This window comes from Anopheles merus, chromosome 3R (genome assembly GCF_017562075.2).
Source record: "Anopheles merus strain MAF chromosome 3R, AmerM5.1, whole genome shotgun sequence".
Lineage (NCBI taxonomy): Eukaryota > Metazoa > Arthropoda > Insecta > Diptera > Culicidae > Anopheles > Anopheles merus.
In genome coordinates, this window is record NC_054084.1 from 31390178 (window position 1) to 31412464 (window position 22287).

General features: G+C 45.3%; 2 protein-coding genes across 2 annotated transcripts; both read right to left on the bottom strand.

The window, feature by feature from the left end:
• Window positions 1–1651: 1651 nt before the first annotated feature.
• LOC121597679 lies at window positions 1652–2603 on the bottom strand. Its single transcript, XM_041923647.1, has 2 exons — window positions 2498–2603; window positions 1652–2436 (listed from the first exon to the last, which is right to left on the bottom strand). Exons 1-2 carry the CDS (start codon window positions 2529–2531, stop codon window positions 1688–1690), a joined length of 783 nt encoding a protein of 260 aa, XP_041779581.1. The 5' UTR covers window positions 2532–2603; the 3' UTR covers window positions 1652–1687.
• A 15571-nt stretch (window positions 2604–18174) lies between these two features.
• Window positions 18175–20179, bottom strand: LOC121596126 (probable cytochrome P450 9f2). Its single transcript, XM_041920795.1, has one exon. It carries the CDS (start codon window positions 20029–20031, stop codon window positions 18445–18447), a length of 1587 nt encoding a protein of 528 aa, XP_041776729.1. The 5' UTR covers window positions 20032–20179; the 3' UTR covers window positions 18175–18444.
• Window positions 20180–22287: the final 2108 nt, after the last annotated feature.

Genomic DNA, 22287 nt, shown 5'->3' on the forward strand with positions numbered 1-22287 from the left:
TGCAGCTGCTAGGAAGGCTATGGTCTCGGTTTTCCTTAGCTATTATTGTAGTTGGCAATGACTAGCTTGGTTGGTTAACCCATTGCAGAAGAGTCCTTTACCAGCATTGAAAAAAATAATGATATTAAATTACTTCAAAGTCTATACAAAACTAAAGCAAAAAAAGCGTTGAAAATTTGGCATGGTAAAGAGAAATTTAAAAGAATGTGATGAGGAAATTTGCATTTCTCATGTAATTGTGAGTTGTTCGTTATTATATGTGCCACCAATATCAATCTGTTTGGGACGCTGTTGATTGTGAACACCGTTTATGAAAGATATAAACGATGACCTTAAAGTGATGATCTTCGACATTGGCTCATCTAATTCTTGGGGATGGTTGTTTGGAACCACTGAAAAGTATATCATCTTTTTGGATATATATTTCAGCTTCTTTCCAGTTATTTTCTGCAAATGATAATAGTGTCAGAGCTTGCGATTGTGACTCCTGTTGTATACAACAATGTAATAATTTAATTGAATGGTGTTTTTCCATGTTTTGTTACCGAGATTATTCTTCTGCTCATCTTATGTATGGATTGAACAAAACTAGTTAATATTTTAAAAAATTATAGCAGCTTCAAATTCGAAAACCAAGTAGAAGCAGAAGTGCACTGAACGACCTCAAGGTCCACTAGTTTGACATCTTTGTGATATGAGTTTACTACACCTTTCATTCAATAGAAAACCTTTCATTTTATTATTCGAAAAAAAAACCTGTTGCACGCAACGAGCACTTCGGTAAGAAATGAAATAAAGCAAATCGATGTATTACATTTGCTTCCATTGTAATGCATTGATTGAATCCAATTCTAGGCTTGTTGCACAATGCTTATGTACGATGGTTTTGGAATTAAAACTTGTTCAATAAACCATGCCTGCCCCTTCCACGTTCCTCCGGTATCGGAGGTAGCTTGGTGAAGTTATTCGGAATCTTTTGGCGCAGCATATCACTGAACTCCATTTCGGCTGCTTCAGCTTCGTTTGCTTCCATCGCATACAGGAAGCTTACTGTGGCTGTAAGTATACGCACAGAAAAGAAAATGATGCGATGAAAGGACACGGTGTTGTTGATTCTTCTGCAGCGACTTACCAAGAATCACCAGACAGCTAAGCAACAGCATGAGCCTGAAGTTCATTTTGAGATTACAGTTAATAGCTGATGCTTGACTTGGTTTGAACTTATTCCCAGAAACTGGAATGCGAATGAAACAATGCACTCGTTGTTTTATAGTCAGCTTTGCTGGTTCAGGGTAATCAATTTGAGGTGTAAAATCGTAAGGAAACTTATTGATATTTCACATTATTAAACCATTTGCTGTCTAAAATGTGATTAGATATGGATGGATATTTTACGTAAAATGGGTATCAAATAAACCATAGCATTGATTTAAGAGTATCTGGCTGAAAAGTGAATATATTGAGACAAGGAGGACCTATCACAGTGAAGCGCTGAAGCGATCTCAGCATCATTGGTTGTGAATCCTCAAAATTATATCTTATTATATCTCAAACATATTAAATACGTTGAGAATTTCGATACGAAAAATATTAAAGCATAGAACTAACCGTAAAGGATCGTACCAAGGTAAGCTTGCTAAGTCCATAGCCGTAGGAATTAAAAACTGTTCTTTATTTTCAAATGAAATCAACAGAACATACATGATGTCTTTCGCAAATTGCGTGGTATTCCTAGTGGTGAGTTTGGATAATCTATCCCGTTACTCTCAACGTGTATGTGCTCGTGTTCGTGACCAGCGTCAGTGGTCGTCATGATTGGTGCGGAATCGTACCGCCTAAAGCTGCTTCTTCTTGGAACGTACAAAGGATTAGGCCTTGATGGCGGTCTCGGTGGTTGGGTGGCTGGTAAAACTTTAAGGTGACAGTTATAATCTGGTGCTGTACAGCTGGTAGCGCCATGTGAAGGTTCTGATTGAACGACCACATTCACGTTGACCACTATCGGGGATGGTGCAGAGGGCGTATTGGCTGCGGTAGCGTTTGTAGTAGCATTGGGTGAATCCGACTGTGCCGTGGTCGTTTTGGTTTGGCCGATTGTCACAGGCTTTTTGGCGGAACTATCCCCCGGAGATTCGGATGTATCTTTTCTGGGGTTTTTACCACCCTTTACATCTTGCTGTTGATCCTGCGATCTTACTGCCGGTGTTGTTGACGTGGCTTGCTGATGAGTTGTTTTCTTAATGCCTGTCGGCTCTGTTATCTGTTGCCCCGTTTTAGCATCGTCAAATTCGCCATCCTCTTCAATGACTGGATCCGTAGTGGGAGCGCCTTTGACAGCGGATTTCATATCCGGCGGTAGAGTGTTCTGCTGTCGCACCTTTCGCACCAGGGCGGGAACCTCATCCGCCAATACGGTGGTGGACGGACATATCAGACCTTAGGGAGGAAAGAGCACGCGATAAATCACAGTAAAATTCTACTACCTTCCACAGCTTACCCAAAGCAAACACCCAAAGAATTAGAACGTTCATGTTGCTAGCACACCATTCACTAGAATGAAGTGAGCAAATCTTGAGCAAGTGTAATAAAAGGGGCTTGCAGCGATACAGAATTGTTTCCAAGCAAATGTAGTGTTGCAATTCGTCCTGTATGCCATGTTAAGCGGTTTGGTTTTGCGGTGTGTGTTTCTGACAAAACAAACTGCCACCGATAACAACTGCCACCCTGCGGACGTTGTTTACCCAAATGGCACTGATCGATTTGAGCACGCCGCCATTCGTTCGCGCATGATCACTTGATCGGGTCTTCTCGTCTCAATAAAGCTCGTCCCCATGAAGGTCGCCGATGTGACACCCTATGCTAGAGCTTCCTCCCGAATAAAACTTCAAACTGTCAGGACAAACTGCTGCCAATCTTTGGACCGAACCCGTTAATACCACCCCGTTTAGGCCAGGAGACACCCGTGGGAAAACTGTTGATGGCGCAGCGCATCGAACACAAAAAGGGAAGAGAATATTGGAAGACTGAGAGTTCAAGCCAGAGCCGACGGAGAACAGTGAACACATTTTTTCGCTGCCCTCCCCCTTCTTCGAGTGGCTGAAAGGGGGGCGACCAAAGTCAAACATTCCATCACCGTATGAAACTCGATCCGAACGGTAGTGCAATTTTTCAACCAACTTTATGGCTTTTCTTTTGGGTGCTGGTTTTTGTTCTCATTCTATCCCCCCGGGGGCTGATGGGACTGTGTTGACGCTTTCATAAAATTGTAAAACCCACCAACCACCCAAACTGACACCACAGTCGAGGAGTGGTCAACATCCCTTCATATCCACCCGCCTGTTTGGTGCAGCATATGGGCCGATGCTGGAGCGATCGTGATCGGTGTCGCATCGAATGTCATATGTTTGCTACGGGACAGACTGTGTGTTGTTGGGGAACGTTCTTTTTTTGCAACAGGGTGGTGTGAAATTGGGAAAATCAAATTTCAAATATCCGCCATCTTTGCGTATGTATGTATATTGTATCTTGGTGATGACATTTGATAAGCGTAGCATCGTCGGTGGTCAACAGGCAGTGGCGCATTGCGAACAAAGGCGACCGAAAGGGAAGCCTTCCCTATTGGATCGGTTACAAAATGTCCATGTCCTCCTTCCGCACACTCTTTTGTGTGGTGGTCTTTGTCAAAATATTTTGGTATTTTACTGCGCGCTATTCTTAATCTCTGACCGTGTTACACCCTGGCTGATCAATTGTGTAGACAAATTATGTGTTTTAGTGGAGGAAAAAAACACCACCAATTGCACACTGGCCCAGATGCATAAATTTGTCTTAATTCACTTTCACTGTAGCCTATCGGAACCGATTAGAAACGCACTTCAATTGCCCATTCGGCGGCACGAAAGCAGAAACTCCCCTCGGGGTCGCCTCATCCGGAACGAAAAGAGAGGGAGGCAGGCATTAATTCAGTGGATTGGATTTGTGCAGCTGCAGTGAAGAAAACAACCTTACAACACAACGACTGCATGCAGACAAAAAACACGCGTTGATCGAAGCGACAAACTACGACGGTCGTTTAATTGACGCAAACAGTAAAATTTGTACCCGATTAGGGCTCTCTCGCTTTTGGGTTGGCTCTTCGCCGTCGGGCGCTGGTTTAGCTTAAATGGTTTAAATCGCTTTGCTGCACTTATTTGTGATTGTGGTTAATAATGAATGTGGAGCGCGCATATGGGAGATGTTTTTAATTAACCGTATTCGGGGAGAAGAGCGAGTTGAACGGACGTTGATGAAGGTTGTGGTTAATAGCGGTTTCAATTAAAGTTGTGTGGAAAGTGGAGCAGTGATGGAGGGATCTTGTTAGAAGGTTTGTAAATAAAAAAGGATAACACACTGAAGGAGAAAGAGATTGCTGGCCCTGCGTTACAGGATACAAGGAACATTGAAAGAAATAGGATCATAGCTTTAAATTCAACCTTATATTTTAGGTTCAGCTGTTGTACATGATCAAGATCATTCCAAAAACAACTCGCATCAACAAACTCAACTCCACAAAACCGTTTTTCCCACGAACATTTTTCTTCACACTTTCCACTTGAAGCGCTTGGAAGTGATTTAGAATCCTGAACGGAACGGAGCAGCCAGGAAATGTGGCATTATCTCCCACTTAGACACTCTTTAGACGCTGGTCCCGAACATCGAACCACGCTCATCTGCTCCTCCCCTCCTCCAACGTCAGAACCCTGTTCGATCGTTTGAAACCGCTTCATCCATCATCATTTTGGGCTCGGCGCGAGGTAACAGGGGATCGAGCGCTTAGTTCAGCTTATTAGTTCGCTTGTTATTATTGTGATAATTTCCAGCAAGCTTCATCCCAATCCACCGTACCCGTACCGGCGATGGTGAGCGATGATGGTGATGGTTGTTGAACATTTCGTTTCGGAACGGCGGCAAAGTGTTTCGGTTTCGGTTTCAAACTCCCAATGTACGCAACAAACACACAAACACTTGAATGGTGATTTACATATTGGGCTTGTAGGACTGGGATGATCAAGTGGAAGAGAGAGAGAGAGAGAGAGAGAGAGAGAGAGAGAGCGCAGAAGGGGAAACATGAAAATTATGAGAAACATAAGAGCGCCGGCTATCTCGGTCGGCATCATCGGGATCGGTAACACGCAAACCCGGGCCAGAAAAATGCAACACACTTCCTTTTTTTCTTGGGTGTGCATGCAAACGAAGGACATGGATGGTGCAATGGGTGAAGGCAGAAAGAAATTTGACTCCACTTCGAGATGGTTTTTTTTTCTGTTGCTGTCTGGTCTGGTGTCTGCTCTTTGGCAAATGGTTTCCAACTGGGCCAGCCCAACGGTCAGACCGAAATCGAACCGAGAAGACTTTCGGCACACACAAAAAAAAAACCCGAACCCATTTCCTGTCGACAGTGGAAGCCTAGGATACCGAACGAAGGACTGAAACCTTAGCGACACTTCCTTTGAAGACTTTCTAGTAATTAATGATCATGGGAGATCACTCGTGAAAGGATGTAAGTGTTGTATTCTTTTTCTCCGCCAAGCGAGTTCGTGCTGTTTGGTGACATTTGAGTGGTTTTGTGGAAGTCAGAAACATTGTTGAAATTGGAAAATGTGTGTTCAAGGAAGAGAGAGAGATGTGATGCAATACCTTCTGGAAACTCTTCTGGGAGCTGTCAGCACAAACTCTTTTCCTACCCAAGGATCAAACCGCTCTGCTGAGGGGATAGATTGTAGCAAGTTTCTACTTAATTGTTGTAACACAAACTCTCCAGAGGATGTGTTTTTACAGGGCTTTTTTAGTGCCTTCAATGTCCTTTTTCCTTATAAAGCATGATCGAGTACATCCTGTCGGTGTTTATGTGGCTCGGTCTTTCAACTTCAATTGTCAAATTTCGTCACAGTACCCGGGACTGTAAATGCTTACGAACGGAGGTTTTTGTAGCACGCAGCAATGTCCCAGGTCTATTTCCAAAAGCCATTTATTGTCACATTGATTTTTTAATGGATTTGAGATTGTTTCTTTCTTTTACATTTTTTTCCACTCCCGTGGCGGGTAATTCTAGGTTCTATTGAAACTCCATTCACTGGGAAACAATGGGAAGGAAGTTCATAAAATCAGTTTCGAAGCTTTCCTTTCGGAGGTGTCGGCTCGAGCAGGAGGTGCGTCTGATTTATCGCTCGGTGTCATTTGTCATGCCCGATGCCAGGTACTCGATGCCCTTTCGGTGCCGGTGGACATCGGGACACTTTCTTGACCGTGTACCGTGTTTTTTTACTAACTGTCGTTTTTTTTCGTTGCTGCGAGTGAAGTGTTGCAATTTCTCCTAGTACGTTTTTCTTCCTTTCTTTTCTGTCCTTCCTGAAGTGCCCCTGTGCCGTGGATTCTATTTCAGCAGACGTTCTTGCCACTGCAACCTTCCGGGAACTGCGAGTGCAAGATTGGAAAGATTGGATCTGATTGAAAGGCGGAAACGAATATCTTGAGAGCCGATAGCCAAAAAATCAGATTTCATCCAAGCGGCGAAAGCGATGCAAGTCCAGTGCATCCAATTTCATGCGAGTGTGTGTGTGTGTGTGTGTGTGTGTGTGTGTGTGTGTGTGTGTGTGTGGAATTAATGCACACTCGAGTAAGGATGCGAAATTTAAGCTCGTACGTTTTGTTTTCCATTTCTGTTCGGTTGTGAAGAGCGCACGATGTCTAGAATCTCACTCTTTGTGTTGATTACCGTACAATGGATGAGTGTCAGATGTTTACAAACAGGATGGTGAGTGAGTGTGTGTTTTTTTCTTTCACTCTCTTAATTTGGAACTCCCGCGGTGGTCAATTCGAGACCTCAATTAAGTACGTGAAGATTATCGAAAGGTGATCCCGGGGCGAGCAGTACCGGGAAGCTGTGAAGTGTTTCAAGGTTAGCTCAAGCAATCTCGCCCTGTGTGTTCCCTGTGTGTGGGGATGTGCGTTCTTCAAACGGTACATGTCTAGAGTATTTTTTTATTATTATTTTGAAAATCTCATACCTTCCAGAAACACGCATGAATGGGAAAATTGGATTCTCGAAGATCGGGTAACACGGTTGATCTAGTCCCGGCGCTTTTTTTGTTCTACAATTTGTAAAACAAGCTTTTAATACCCGATAAATCCGTTAACTCGAGGTCCCGGTAGCCAGCTAAACCAGATGTTTTGCTGTCTTCGATCCGTTTGGAGCAAGAAGCAAACACTCCAACAGAAGCCATGGAAGGTTTGCTGAGGAGCAATATGTCTGGTGTTGTGCAGCCGAAAGTGCTACCAACTGTGCTTCCAGCAGCGTACGCGCCGAATCCTTTCTAGTGCTTCACGTATCGTGTTAATGCGGTGACGTACACACAAACACGACAGCCCAAAACAAAAAGCTAACCAAGACCACCGGATCCGATCCTCTGGTGATCAGTGATGTCAGTTCTGTCGCTCCGTTTTCATCTAAACCCCGACTGAGGTTAGGCCAAATTCCTGTGCTATCACTGTGTGTTATTCGATCCATAAAACGCTGTATCGATCCCGTAATACACCGCTTTGGGGTTAAAGTTACCTGCGGGATGAGACAGGAGTTAATTATGACCTCAGAACCGGATGAAGCAGCATGATTTTTTGCAGCATTCTCCCAACCCTGCGAACCGGTGCAGCGGAAAAGGCTTCGTTTGTGACCTCCACATTGGTTGGCTGCGTTATGATCGAGAACGATCGCCAAAATCAGACCGCCACTGCAGTCGTCGCCGCCGCTGCCGTTGCAAGGCTTCGTGAAAATATGTCGTCTCCTCTTGGGGGGTGCAGCTGCATCAGAGATGCCACAATCATGATCATATTTTCATCCTCACACACAGGAAGGAATGGATCATCGTATCGGAAGGGTCAAATTTTTCTGGCGGTTAATGTCTGCGGTGTATGTGTTATGCCTGTTATTGCTTTATTCTGAACTTCTCTTGGGAGGGTTGCTTACATCCCTTCGCCGATCCCAGTACGTACGGAAGCCACTGTGGAGGGCTAAATGGCTCCAAATTCAAGCCAGATGTGTGTGTGGAGGATGGTGGTTATTCGAGCAAATGCAATCAACGCACTGTGACCCGTTGACAGAGCGCATCAGTATGAAGATCCCCAGCAAAGACGTTTTCAAGTGGCAGACGATCCGATCTTGGTCTGTCCATTGTAGGGGTTTCCTGCTCATTAGTTTGGTGTTGTATCTTTGGTAGTAATAAGAAAAACACAGTAAGGACTAGGAACTGCGTTGTGTGATTGTGAGACTTAATAATCAAAACCCCAAAACTGTACGATCGCAAACCCTACCATGTTGCCTTGCCGAGATGATCGCCATCATAAATACCTTCCGTGGGTAATTAATACCGACTAACAAGGGAAGCCTTTCTTTGCTGGCGCGGTCTCGGGTAGGTGGTGGATGTAAAAATTGGACTTAAACATTAAGCGCTAAGGGGTCGTAAACTGCTCAATGTGTGACAAATTGCACCAGCGCAACCAGGGAGGAAGATCGTTTCAATCTTAACGTAATCTTCCAAAACCCCTTTTTTCAACTTTGTTTAGCAGTACGAGACACTTGATCTCCGATGACACTTGCTTCGCCCGTCGTATCGCTGTGTTTGTGTGCGTCCGTATTCATAAAGCAATAAACTATTCCAAACCACCCCCAGCAAAGTTATGTCCTCAAAGTTTTTTTTTCTTCTGAAAACCGGAAAACACCATACGTAATGGCGCAGCGCTCATAAATCATGCACGCTTGCCGTCGCCCTGCCCTGCTGCGACGATGCTGAGGAAATGAGGCATGGCTGTTATGGGAAACGCGTCAGCCGTGCTAACTGCATGTATTAGTGCGGGAAAAGCGGGATCCCATATCAGATTGCCGGAAAAATGAATGATGAATGTTTTGAAGTATAAAAATCATAACCCCCGCGCAGTACGAATGCGCAGCGTGGCAGGGTAATGTGATCTACGAGGATCACGCGATCATATCCCATCTGTGTGTTTTTGGGGTGTTGTCTGGTGCGAGAGGTGCAACGGATTTTCAATTTGTCCGATTTGGTTGGGACACGTGTGCCTAGCGATCCGAACCTCGGGCGAGTATTTCAAAGGGAACATCCCGAAAAGTTAAAACGTGCGTCAAGCGTGTGGCCACTGTGTGCAATCGGGTGGTTGGGGAGAGTTCCGCGGGTCGCTAGTTTGTTGCGCTTGTTGGAGGTGTTTCCCGTGCAGGGTTTCCGGTTGACCTGGCCCCGTGGACAGGATGCGGTTGCGTTATACGTTGGCCTGGGAGGGAAAGATATTTGGGAGAAAAAAATGAGTTAAAAAAAACATAAACATCCGATGGTTGGTTTAGTCTGGAAGATTTTTGTGTCTACGATATGGTTATGATTAGATTGAAGCTGAGGATAGTGAAAGATCGTTGATAGTATAGCTTGTTGGATTCGTTTAACGAATGGCCAACAAAGTTGTTTTGAGATAAGTATTAATTTGTGGTGATGTAAGGAGTAAGGTTAAATCGGTTGTGAGATGGACTTGGACTAGAGTAGACTCTACGATGATACGATGGCTCTAGTTGAATACATGGAATGAAGCACCATCAGCATCAGCAACTAGTTCTTCATTAGCTTGTAAGCTGCTGTCTCAGGGTGATCCCTCTCCAATATCTTCTAATTCGAATAACAACAAACATCAGTATTTACATGTCAATGTTGCGTTCGATGAGGAAACGGTGAAGTGCAAACATGATCCAGTTTAAAATCAATCTACAGACACAAAATTCGTCCCCAAGCCCCTCTATTTATCCAACAAAATATCGATCCAACACAACCGGGAGCCAACAATAATGCATATCATAATTTAGACAGCTCTTCAAATGCACACATCTACCGAGCGCGAACCGAAAGAAAAGGGAACATATTTGCTTTTAATAATAATATCATTGCTTCGCTTATCGATGCTACTGCAGCTTGGTTCAGCTGGGGTTTGCCTTTTTGTGTAATTGCTTTTTTTTCTCTCTCTTCAAAGTCTCCAATCATTCCCGCACATGCTTCACAGCAATGTCTCGCGTCTGGAAGTGGTTATAGCCCTAAAGGTCCCGCGTTTAGAATGAACCTGCATACGGAGCCTCGAGTTTCGTTAATCGAGACCCGTGGACGGGATCCGCCGATTCGAAGGCGACGGCGAACAAAGCGATCCACTGTGATGCTGCATCGGCTGCAGCGTCGGGCACGATCGGCACCAGCGACCGGGGCACGGCACACATGTGCACCCGTTCACTTCCTCCGTCACTTTCACGGGCTGTTTACATTACGGGTTGGTAATTTGAGAAGTGGTTGAAAACGACAGCAAACCAAAAGAAAAAACAGAAACACACACACAAGTTGCATAGAAAGAACCGTAAAGGTTACGGTGTTAGGAAAAACTTTGCTTTGTGAAAAATAAGGTTTTTTCTTTCTTATTTGTTGTGTGCCCTTCCGAGCAGGAAAGGATAGGTAAGGAGGGCAATGGAGAAGACGGCAGACTCATAACGATCGCGCCGATCGCAACATATGATGGCAGGACGGGCTGAGTGTGAGTGGTGGCCCGAAGAATAAAACCCCCTGTGCACACGCACATATGCTGAATACGGGAAATTGAACAAACCTTTTCCCGACACATTCTTGAGACGCGCGTGTGTGTGTGTGTGTGTGTGTGCGCGGGCTGGCGGTGGCCACCCCCGGGGGAAAGACCTCCTCATGGATGGTGTGAGTGCGTGTGCAATGTTTGTGTTCCTTTCGCGGTCGCTCGTCACTTCCACAACCCCCGCTCGGTCGTGTATGTATACTTTAATATCTGCGGGTAGGCCCAAAGAGCGACCCAGGCACACGCGGGCACACACGGGCGTATATTGGCATGCGAGGGATAAATAAATACGCGGTGCCGAGAGCGACGGGTCCGCCGCGAGCAAGTTCCGAAATAAACACTATAAATTTTAAAACAAATATACCGAACAAGATAATCATCCACGCAAAAGGTATCGGTTGCCTGGGTAGGCTGGGACCGCCCATTTCTCTCGGTGGGAGCGGGGTGGGAAGAACTCTTCAAAATGTTTGAAGTGCCATCGTGAAGATTTTTGGCGGATATGCGCGATCGGGTACATGTGTATTTGGGGATTGTTGTGCTGTGCCTTTCGACGAGCGCAGTGCAGTACACAAGTAAATGCCTTTTTTAATTGATTTATCACTTGCTGATGTTTTAAAGTGTAACAAACATTGAATTGTTACAGTGTATTACTGCTGCTGCTGCTCTCTTGATATGTGTTTTTCAATTTTCCTTTTTATGAATTTCTAAATAAATTTAAATATTTGTTCGATTAATATTATTATCATCTCGTGTTTTTTTGCCTTTTCTTTAGTGTGCCTGTGTCATTTCATACATGTTTTATATATTTGGCACATTTATTCAGTTGTTCTATTCTTTTACCGTTTAATTGCTGTGTTTTACTGATTATTTCTTCAAGTTATCTGATCTTATATTTAACTTTTTTTTTATTCTGCAAAATACACTAAATAATTAGATTTGCTTTATATTTTTACCCGTTTTTAGCTTTTCTGTAGCGTTTTCCACATTTTTTTTAAAGTTGCATTGTTATTAATATATTTAAAATAATAAAAATGATAATTTAGAACTTTAATATGGGCACTATGTGCTACGTATTACATAAAATAAGGCGTTTGGTTGTGCTGTTATATTTGTTAAACTAGTTCTAATTTCAACTAAGGATATGTTTAATGTTAACTACTTTGAAACATAAATAATCTTACTTGGCAAATTTAGCTTATTCTTTTGAAAATTATCTTTTTCTTCAACAAAACATCCCTTACTCTGTGTTTCGCTACACCTAACACCATTACACCATTCTTTTGTGCACCCCCCTCCGATCCAGAGTTCATTGCCGTCTTAGAAAGCGCGAAACGATGCGAAAAACAATCGGTGCCGCTAGCCGCTTTTGCGCGACGTTATGTGAATATTTGCATAGCATTGGCCTTTGGTGGACTTAGAATCCCATGCTCATCGTCCTTTCCCTCCACCATGTACCGAACTATTGCCACTGACGCCAGGGTCGCTTCTATTTAACTTTCTCATCCCAACGCCGCAAGAGAAGGTTGAGCCTTTGACAAGAAAAAAGAAAAGCAAGCGGAAAAAACAGCCATAAAACACTGCGGCACACGCACGCCTAGCACTGCGGCCCACTCGGGCACAACGGTATGGCGCAATTGTCCGGCGGCGTACGCATCAGCGTAGAATATTATTCATCGTACACACCTGCTGATCGACTGGCCAAACCCGCTCGGACTTGGACTGGATCCCGCGCGGTCTGGGACAGGAAGTGACAGGGATTGCATACAAAAGTTTCTTTCAATCCCGATGCGGCCGGTGTGGGGGAGAAAAACAGTTTCTGGGAATTTTTGGGCCGATGGGAAATTTTACTCGAGAATGTGCGAGCGAGCGCAGGAAGTGACTGACGGGCTTGCGTCAGTGGTTCGGGTCGGGGTTTCAGTAATCCTTTTGTCTTAGAAGGAGTGGGATGGGAGGGGGGTACTGTTTATGTGCGGGCTAGATCACTGGTATGTGATGGAATGCGTGTCGAACCATGCCGGGGGTGGGGGTGCAATTTGATTGATGCAATGGGAATTAAACATTAAAGAGCATTCTATTTCCCTTTTCCACCCAACCCGGTGCTGAGGCTGATGAAGTTCCTGCTTGTAGTGCTATCGTCACTTCTCAGAACTGTCCCATCAGCCCCATCAGGTCGTTGCACTCGCAGCAAAATAAATCTGCAAAATATCTGTATATATTTTTATGTCCTGTGTGCTGTGCTTCGGTTTGGAGCCAAAATCACCATATACAAAGGTTGTTATTATTCCGCGAACGGAAACCAAATCTCATAACACACAGTGCGTATGCAAATGTGGTGTGGTGCCTGTCGCTGCTTATTTGTCTTCGATCGATGGTGGTTCTTTTCGCGGTTGGAGGGACACACAGCAAAAAAAAAACGTCCAAAAAGTGTTACGGTTCCGAGTAGCAGAAGAAGAAGGCGAAGGAATCGCTCTGTTCTCTCGCAGGTGATCACACTGCACAGGGATAATTAACAAAACCAATCATGTATCGGAAAGGAAGGAAAATTATCAATCGACCAAAACGACCCGATCGCGGGCTGGACTCGCGCTGGATGCAAATGAGAACGGTTCGGACAGGGCAGGGGTTGGCTTTGGTAATTCAAACATGTTCTATTGGGAGATTGATTTACTTTAGGTGTATGAAGAGATGGTTCTTTCCAATGATTTGTGACGAATGTTTTAGCATCAAAATTGATAATTATTGTATAAAGGCCGGGCTACATTGATCGTACTCCGTAGTGTAATTTTTGTGAACGCGTACGCCATCTAGCGGCGGCGGGTTGAAGCTAGATGCTGGCATAATTTATCTGTCAAAAAACGTTTTGGGTCGAGGAGGCTATAATTTTACCCAATGATGGATAGAGATTGGAAGATGGAGAAAAATGTTGCCCAGCGCTTTGTATGAATGACGATTTGTCCAACAACAACAATTAACGGCCTACTTTGTTGCAATTTATGGACGTTTATCAACATTTCCTACGGCAAACAGGTAGCCTGGTCGAAACTTGATGAGACACCAAGTATGAATAATTTTGGCACTTAAATTATACCCACATCTAGCTTGCGCTGGTCGTCGCCAGATGCGCTAGTGAAAATAAAAATTACACTACGGAGTACGATCAATGTAGCCCGGCCTTAAGAAAAAGAACAAAAAAGGTTGATTTTTTATGGGGTTTCTTCATCCGCACTGAGGAAATGTTAATTGCACTCTCAATAATAGTAACTCATGTGTCAGAAGATAAAATTCGAAAGCTTTATCAGTCGAACTCTAACCATGATGGTCCAAAAAGTGAAGCAACTTGATTCAGAAGCGTGACAACCCTAGGCGATTAGATTGGCCAGTAGGTCAACTGCAATCGGCCAAATAGTGAAAATTCCCAAATCTGGGAAACATGAAAACACTTGCAAGGAAGCGCTAAAGCGCGTCCACTGGATTCGTTGTTCCAGGCCATAGCGCCAAAATCCGAAGCAATCATTTTAGGACATTTAAGTGACCCGGTCATGATGCGAAAGATCTACTTCAACAATTTTGTCGGGAAAACTGAGGAGAAATTGATCAACATGGAAGATAGATTAAAAAAAAACATGCCTACACTCATGTCTGCACTAATCATATAGGAGAATGTTGCAATCGACCAGGGGAATTTTGCAAGCATACTGTGTGCCAGACTGTGGGTGCCGCTGTAAATACCCCAAAGTATTTTCGTTAATTTTACTAATGTATCATGTTTAATTATGGCTCCACTGGAGGATATATTCAGTTTATCATGCGAACAGCTGAATGCCACACGAAAACAACCCCAAATGATGTTTTTAAGAAAACCTCATGGGTACCAATTCGAACCTTTTTACACCGGCGCCCACAGTCTGACGACAGCTCCACAGTATGCTTGCAAAAGTTCCCTTGTCGATTGCAACGCTCTAATATATGTGATTGAATCTTCCACAGTATGCTTGCAACATTCCCCTACCGACATGTACCATGCCCCTGAGTGATTGAACTATTTTATTATTCGTCTATTATTCGAATTCGGTTAATTATTCGATTATTATTAACCCTTTTATTATTCAAAACCCTGTATTATAGCAAGTTTCTATGTTTGGTTTTGTTTTGTTTTTATAGAGACTTTGAGCCTATTGGCTTCATTCTTAATACTTCTTTGCAAGCTTATACCGGGTAGTCTCGGTTATCCGTTGATTTTATTTAGAATGTTTGTTTGTTTTACATTTGGTCTTGGTTAAAGTTCTTTATAAAGGTTAGTTATACGAAGGAATTTCAACAGTATTACAAGAAATCTTAAATAACCACTATTCATGGGAAGTTTACTTTCAAAAACTCTGTTCTAGTTGTGCATCTGTTTTAGTTGTTTTTTTTCTATAGCCATTAAAACAATATTGAAAATCTATATATTCTACCAAAGCTAAAATAGAGTTCAACGAAATTGTAAGCAAAGCGAGAAACCCTGCTCAAATCCCGCGAATACTTCAATCCATCTTAATCCTTCCAAAATGTCTTAATAAACAACAAAATTTTAAGTCCACTCCTTTTTCTCTAGGCTAGGGCAGGGCAGCCAGCAAACATTACATAAACCCACCATCCTGGCACCTTCTGGCACAAACCTAGAATATCGTTCCATTCGCTTCCCATCCCATTAGCTCCTCACAAATGGTTATTCAATTCCCATAAATCCTTGTCCACCGCTCGAAAGCGCAGCGCAAAATCGACATTTTGTAATGCCGGCAAGGGGGGGATGAAGATCGATTCACCACCCGCCAATGTGTGATGGCAAAAGTGTCACAGCAGATAAACAAACAGAAAACGGGGAAGAGATAGAGAGAGAGAATTCAACAGAACTTGCAGCTGACGAAGAGTTGACGCGCTGTGGATGGCACCACGGCACGAGCATGGAATATGAAATGTTGTGGCTTTGTCCGCCTCCCTCCCCCATCCCCTCGGAGAGAATGGACATCGAAATCAAATAAGTTCTGCGCATACCAATCCAATGTTTCCTCCAACCCTGTTGGTCCCTCTTCGTGGAAGAACTCTTACGATGGAAGAGCTAAATGTTTGGTAGAAGGGCGGATAAGATATGAATAAATTTCCTGCTCAATATCTTTCCCCACGGTTGGGCGACGACAAGACCAATTAGACAAATAAATATGCAAAGAGAAAAAGGGTATTGGTATGTCGGTGCCGTGTTTTTGTGGCCAGTTTGTGTACACCAATTTTGTGTACGTTATGATGAACACGCTGCACAGTGATCGTTCGCAACGCCACAAGAACGACAGCATGCAGCGGAACGCGCGGAAAGAATATGGAAAACGCCTTTTGCGCAATGTGACAAATCAAAGCGAATCCACTGAGGCTGACCGGGCGCGCGAACGTGACGCCACATGGCCGGAGCGTGTGTGCGTGTGTGCATTTGTGCAACCACCGGGGGGCCCCGGGACGGTGAGGCGAGTCCGATCGGGATGACCGTAATGCAATTTCAAACATTTAATTTACAAGTCGAACGTGAGCGGAATCGCTCGGTGACGATCGATCGATTCCGGTAGCGCGAACTCGGAACGGAATCGGGAGCCCGCGATCGTGGTAAGGTGAAAAGCGTGGCGTGCGAGGGAAGTGGTGGTCATGCGCGATAAAGGTGACGGATGGGGGATAGTAAAATCGGATCCGTGAACTAGAAAATCAATTAATCTCCCTTCGATTGCGTGCAATCCCGCGACCTGGTGAAGAATGCAATGAACCTGCGGTGCGCCCTCGTCGGGAGCTCACAGGGAGTTGAGTTCCTTTCAAAAAAAAAAAACGATGAGTTTCTCCCCGGGGTTGTGTTTTTTCTTCTTCCTCTTCCTTTCCTTCGTTCGTTCTTTCCATTTGAACGGATTAGAGTGATGAATAGGAGAAGCACGATGTGTGTTGGCTGCCTTTTGCCTGCACCCTGTCGATCTGGCTTCGCCAGTGGCCAGAGAGGTTAATCAACTGCTACGGCATGATGTTATTCTGGCTTTTCTGTTTCTATTTCTTTTTTTTTTTTGGTTGATGAAGCGGGAAGAATAATTTATTAGAATACAGAACTCTCTATGCGCCAATTGGTCACACGGGCGTTGCTCGCAAGTGGCAAGTCGAATAGGGAAGAAAGATAGAAAGCAGAGGAATATAAAGGCACACACACAGGCACAGAGCCCCGTGATCATCACCACCTTCCGTAGGTCCTTAATGTGGCCGAGGCGCCTGTCGGTTCCGGGACATTGCGGAGCGCGTTTGAGACGGTTTTCTTGTTCCAAAACGGATCGTTTCTCCCTTTTCCCGAAGGTAGCTAAATCACCGGGTTGGGGCATCAAGATGCGGGAATAGCTGTGGAGTGGACTAGCTCCCGCAACAAGTGGCGATCCGGGGATCCGGAGCGCTCCAGCGCCAAGCGAATAGATCACAAAAAGTGAAACGAAAGAACCAAACGGGGTACAATTTATCAATTTGCTGCATACGTGGAGTACGTGGATTGGGGTTGGTTCACGGGACAGCATCACATCGAACGGGTTGATGTAGAGGAACATTTGGTAATGTGTTTCTTTTTTCTAATACATCATTATTTTGAGGGCAGTCGGAAAGTTGACGAGTCGATCGGTTGAGTAAGCTTCGAGCGAGCTCGTTGCTCGATTGTTTTAAGAGCGCAAGGTCTGCCTATTTGAAAGTGAGATGTAAAGAATCTTTATAGATCATGCCAGTTCTTCAAGTGTCTTTCAAGAAGAATCAGAAGAATCAGAAGAAAAATAACAAAAAACGAGTCATTTAAAGTTTGTTTTGCTTCGAAATTGCAGATTACTGCTAGCGCCACCTAACGGACACTAGCGAAGTAAGAAATATGAAATGTTTCGTTGTGCTGAAATATTTCACTCGTAACGGTCCGTTTCCAACAACAACAACAAAATTTGAAAACTTCCGCAAAATTTGAAATTTCCACCCCGGGACCGTTAAAAATGGCGCATTTTTTCGACAGAGCACGTGTGGTGCCGCCGTTTGCTGACCAGATGTGCCGTTTTGAACGGGACAGTGACGTATTTTTTAATGTTGTTCCGTCGTGTAAGTGAGAATTTGGGTCCTTGGTTGCCAAATTCTTGGTTGCAAAGTTCTAAAACCCTTTTGAACGAAATCATCTGTGTTTCTCCATTAATTTCTTACCAATTTTAAATAACTATATCCCTAATGATCCAGTATTCTGCCATCCACAACGACGAAAAAAGCGAAGCATCGTACGCCACGACACCATTATCCATCATGTGTATGACCTCGGTCAAATTCAACGCAATCAAAGGTTGGGAGAAGATGTTTTGTGTGCGTGCCGTTTCGCATCGATAAAAGCGGTTCTATTTTTAGCTCTACAAACCACTCCAGTCTAACGCTATTATGGCTGTTCTTTATTTACGCATCGCTTGGATGTATTCGTGCCGCTGGAACTCGCTGCCGGAACAGGTGATTTTTGTAATAGACAGTATAATGTTCGGTTTAAACGATCTTTATTCATCTCGCAAGCCGATTGTCGGTTACAGTTTTGTACGTTAAAAAAGGAACATAAAGCACGCTGATGACACTGTTTATGAGACTTCTGGAGTAACACTCCATTTCCATCACAACCACACTCACATACACATTCAGCCATTTCTATCGCAATCGTTCCACATATCTTCCGGGTAATAATAAACGGTATGCTCGTTATCTTATCGCCCTATGGTACGGGCAAGGGCTCGCCGGCTAGCGCGGAACCAGGTTCATCCAGAAGCCATGCTTCGCGTTCAACCCGGCCGACGTTTCATCCAGCACGAGCGGAATGGTCAGTTTGCTGCCGGGTTGGATGATGAAGTTCGACAGCATGTAAAACAGGAAGCACTTGGCCTGCATCAGCGCCAACCGCGACCCGATACAGTTCCGCAGCCCGGTCCCGAACGGCACGTACGCGTCCTGGTAGATGTTGTTCGGGTCGGCAAACCGCTCCGGATCAAACCGTAGCGGATCGGGGAAAAACTTCTCATCCAGATGGAACGATTTCAGCGGGATCGACACATTGAGTCCCTTTTCGATGGTGACGCGCGTCCCGTCCGTGTTGGTAAACGTGTAGTCTTTGGTGCAGCGGCGATTCGTCAGACCGAATGGCGTCCACCGCCGTAGCGTCTCCGACACGACCATGTCGAGGTATTTCATCTTCTGCAAGATCTCGTACGTCGGCGTCGCACCATCAATCAACTCGTCGCGCGCACTATCAATCTCCGCCCGCAGCCGATTCTGAATGTCCGGGTTTACGGCCAGCTCGTAGCTGGTGAAGCACAGCAGCGTCGTCGTCGTCTCGATGCCACCAAAGAAGAACGATGCGGCCGCTGCCGTAATGTCCACATCGTGCCACTGGAGCGTCTCGCCCGTGGCACCGCGCTGCTCCACCGTGTGCGTTTCGGCGGTCGAAAACCCGGCACTCTCGAGCGCATCGTCCTCCGTTTGCTCCGAGTTGAGCTCGTTCCGGCGGGCCTGCAGCAGCAGATGGATAAAGTCGGGCCGCTTGATGAGGTTCCTCTCGCGGTAGCGAATGTTGGTCGAGACGGCTTCCAGGTAGAACTCGTTCACATCCTTGTACAGCACACCGAGCCGCAGGAACTTGAACAACCCCGGCAGGATCGTTGTCATTAGCAGCTTCAGCCCCGGCAGCCCGTCGATCTGCGCCAACCGTTTGCCCTTGAGGAAGAACTCGTTGTCGGGATCGGTCAGCGAGTCCACGTCCACGCCGAACGAGATCGATGTCATCGCATCGTTGCCCAGCTTGGAGTACAGATCGCGCAGCTCCATCGCGAACGGTTTGCCGCGGGCAAACACCACCAGCCGCTGCATCGCATCGCCGGCACTCTTGGACAGCAGCACGAACATGTTGCGTATTTTGCTGCCGGTAAAGGCAGGGCTCAGACCGGACCGATGGTGCCGCCAGCGGGCTCCGTTGGTGAAGAAGAGCGAGCGGGCCAGCAGTGGATCGTGCTCGAGCGACAGCTGCGTCACGTGGTCGGTAAAGTGGTCGAAATCTTTAATCGCCATCTCCTTGAACAGGGCGGGATCGTGCACCAGGTAGGCCGGGGTTCGCAGCGTAAACACGCCCGAGATGCGCGTGTTCGGGAACATGCGGTAGCCTTCCGAGGCCACATCAACGGCATGCTTTTCCTGGGTGAAGAACGACCACACTTGGCCGAAAAATGGGACCGGTTTCACGTACGGGACGTAGCGCTTCTCGAAGTAATCGTACGTCGCGATGCTCCACCGATAGAGCAGGTACAGGGCGAGCGGCAACGCCCAGAACAGAAACATTCTGAACCCAGAGACCTAGGTTTGACCGGGCCTAGGGGCCGCCCCACACTACACGCACAAAAACGGTGAGAACGAGAGCGCGCGCGCGCTCGTGCTCCCACTCGCGCCGGAAACAAACTCGCGACTGATCTTGTACGCGACTGCCGGCAAAGGTCACGGTTGTCGTCGTCGTTCCCCGGTCTCGCGGTCTTGTGTGTGCGCGAGCGCGCGTTTGCCTGAAACCACTACATTCGCGTTAGAGCAGATTGATCGAACCAACGAAAAAACAGGCAAATTTTGGAAGCAGCGGGGGAAGAATCTGCCTGCAATTGCCGGCTGGCTATCGCCGTGTGGTGGTTGCCCACACAGCCACAGAGCGATAGGAAGCTGTCGGGTGCAGTAATTGATCGTGCGGCCAATCTGGGGTGGGGGGTAGGGGGCATAAAAGCTGGTCGAATTGGTGGAACGAATTTGAAACGCTTTGAGCGGTGCGTTAGGTGGCAATGAGTGGCTGTTCGTGGGGTTTTTCGGGGAGGGCAGTGAGATTGTGCGACGCCACCATCCGGAACCATATGATCGAAGCAGGAGGAGGAGTAGGCCTGTATGATGTAACTGGTTGACGGGTGTAGTGGTGATGTTTGCAAGATAAGCAGCGCCAATGTTTGCAAGATTGACAAACACACCCAGTATGGTTTGGTGTTGATGATGCTTTTCGACGCTCAAGTCGCTTTCGCGGTGTAGCTGCAAATGTGTGTGTGTGTGTGTTTGTGTTTACCGGACAATATTCTAATGGTTGGGGCCAGAGAGGACGCTAAAATCGCGCCCCCTCAGAGTTGTGGTGGTAGAGCAACACCCAGAATAGAAGAGCATTGTAGGGAAAAGTTAGATTGGTTGCAATTTGTGGGGAATTTGGTTGCAGTTTCGGTTTAGAATGATTATTGTCGCTTACGTTTTTCTCGTCTTTCTTGCTTTAACGATGCATTATAAGTTCCAAAACAGCTAAGTAATATTGTATGTTACAAGTTAGGTGAAGAATCTCTTGGTGTGCACCTTTAACGATCCAAAACACTGATAGTCGTAGCAATAAAAATCATTATTGCGCACTATTCAGCATAGTGATCTTAGTTAACACTCGTTATTATGAACATAAGTAGTTGTAACTAAGCAATCGGTCCGGACCGGACGGGCCGGTCTGGTGGTACAGTCGTCAACTCGTACGACTTAACAACATGCCCGTCATGGGTTCAAGTCCCGAATAGACCGTGCCCTCATACGTAGGATTGACTATCCTGCTATGGTAATAAAAAGTCACTGAAAGCCAAGTTCAATTCACTAGTGGGTACAGGCAGGCCTTGACCGACAGTGGTTGTTGTGCCAAAGAAGAAGAAGAACTAAGCAGTAGGGCTTGGAAAGCACAAAACACAGCACAATGCTAGTGAGAATTTAAACGTTCATTAAACACTTCAAGGGTTTTACTGGATCAAGGATCTTCAATCCTGCAAGCAGCAAATTCAATCCAAAAAGCTACATTTGAACATTGGGAATTATGTGTCTAATGACAGCGCTGTAAAATGTCACTATCAATGTCATAAAAAAATCTCATTGGAATAAAATCCATGTCAGCGTCACGTACTCACTTGTGATAATCAGAGGTGATTCTCAAACATTTAATGTGTGTCCAATACATGCTTCGCGATATTTTAGCAATCAACGCTTGATCAGTCACTCTATCATGACTTTTTTTTTACTGTGATCAATTTTGTAAAATGTCACTGACATAGTTATTACAAATTACTACTGAAATAAAATCACATCACCGTCACGAGCTCTATTGTAACGATCATAGGTGAGACTCGAACAGTTGTTGCGTCCATCACATGCTTGGTGACATTGTGTGTAACTAACTCTTGGTCAGTCACTTGGTCGTGACATTTTCAGTCGGTGATCAATCCGATAGTCATTTGCGGAGATGTGCGGAGCGGGCGAGTGGTTTCAAGAAGCAAAATGAGCATATGTTCTCGCTCTGTTTGACCCGACAGATAATCAAAACAGATAGAGGGAGAAAGCATGTTCATTTTGTTGTCAGAGCGCCAAGTATATTCCAAGAATGTCGTAATTATCGCCGGCAAAAATGTCGTGACCAAGTGAGTGACCAAGAGTTGGGTGCTAATCAAAATGTCACCAACCATGTGATTGATTCTCCAACTGTTTGACTATCGTCACTGATCATCTCAATTGTGTACGTGATCTGATTTGTGCTTCGTTTCAGTCATGAGT

Excerpts from the sequence above, each read along its gene's own strand:
- LOC121597679 (XM_041923647.1), bottom strand. The coding sequence starts at position 2,531 with ATGAACGTTCTAATTCTTTGGGTGTTTGCTTTGG. Across the intron at positions 2,437-2,497 it reads TCTTTGGGTGTTTGCTTTGG|GTCTGATATGTCCGTCCACC; the intron begins GTAAGCTGTGGA and ends TTCCTCCCTAAG.
- LOC121596126 (XM_041920795.1), bottom strand. The coding sequence starts at position 20,031 with ATGTTTCTGTTCTGGGCGTTGCCGCTCGCCCTGTACCTGCTCTATCGG.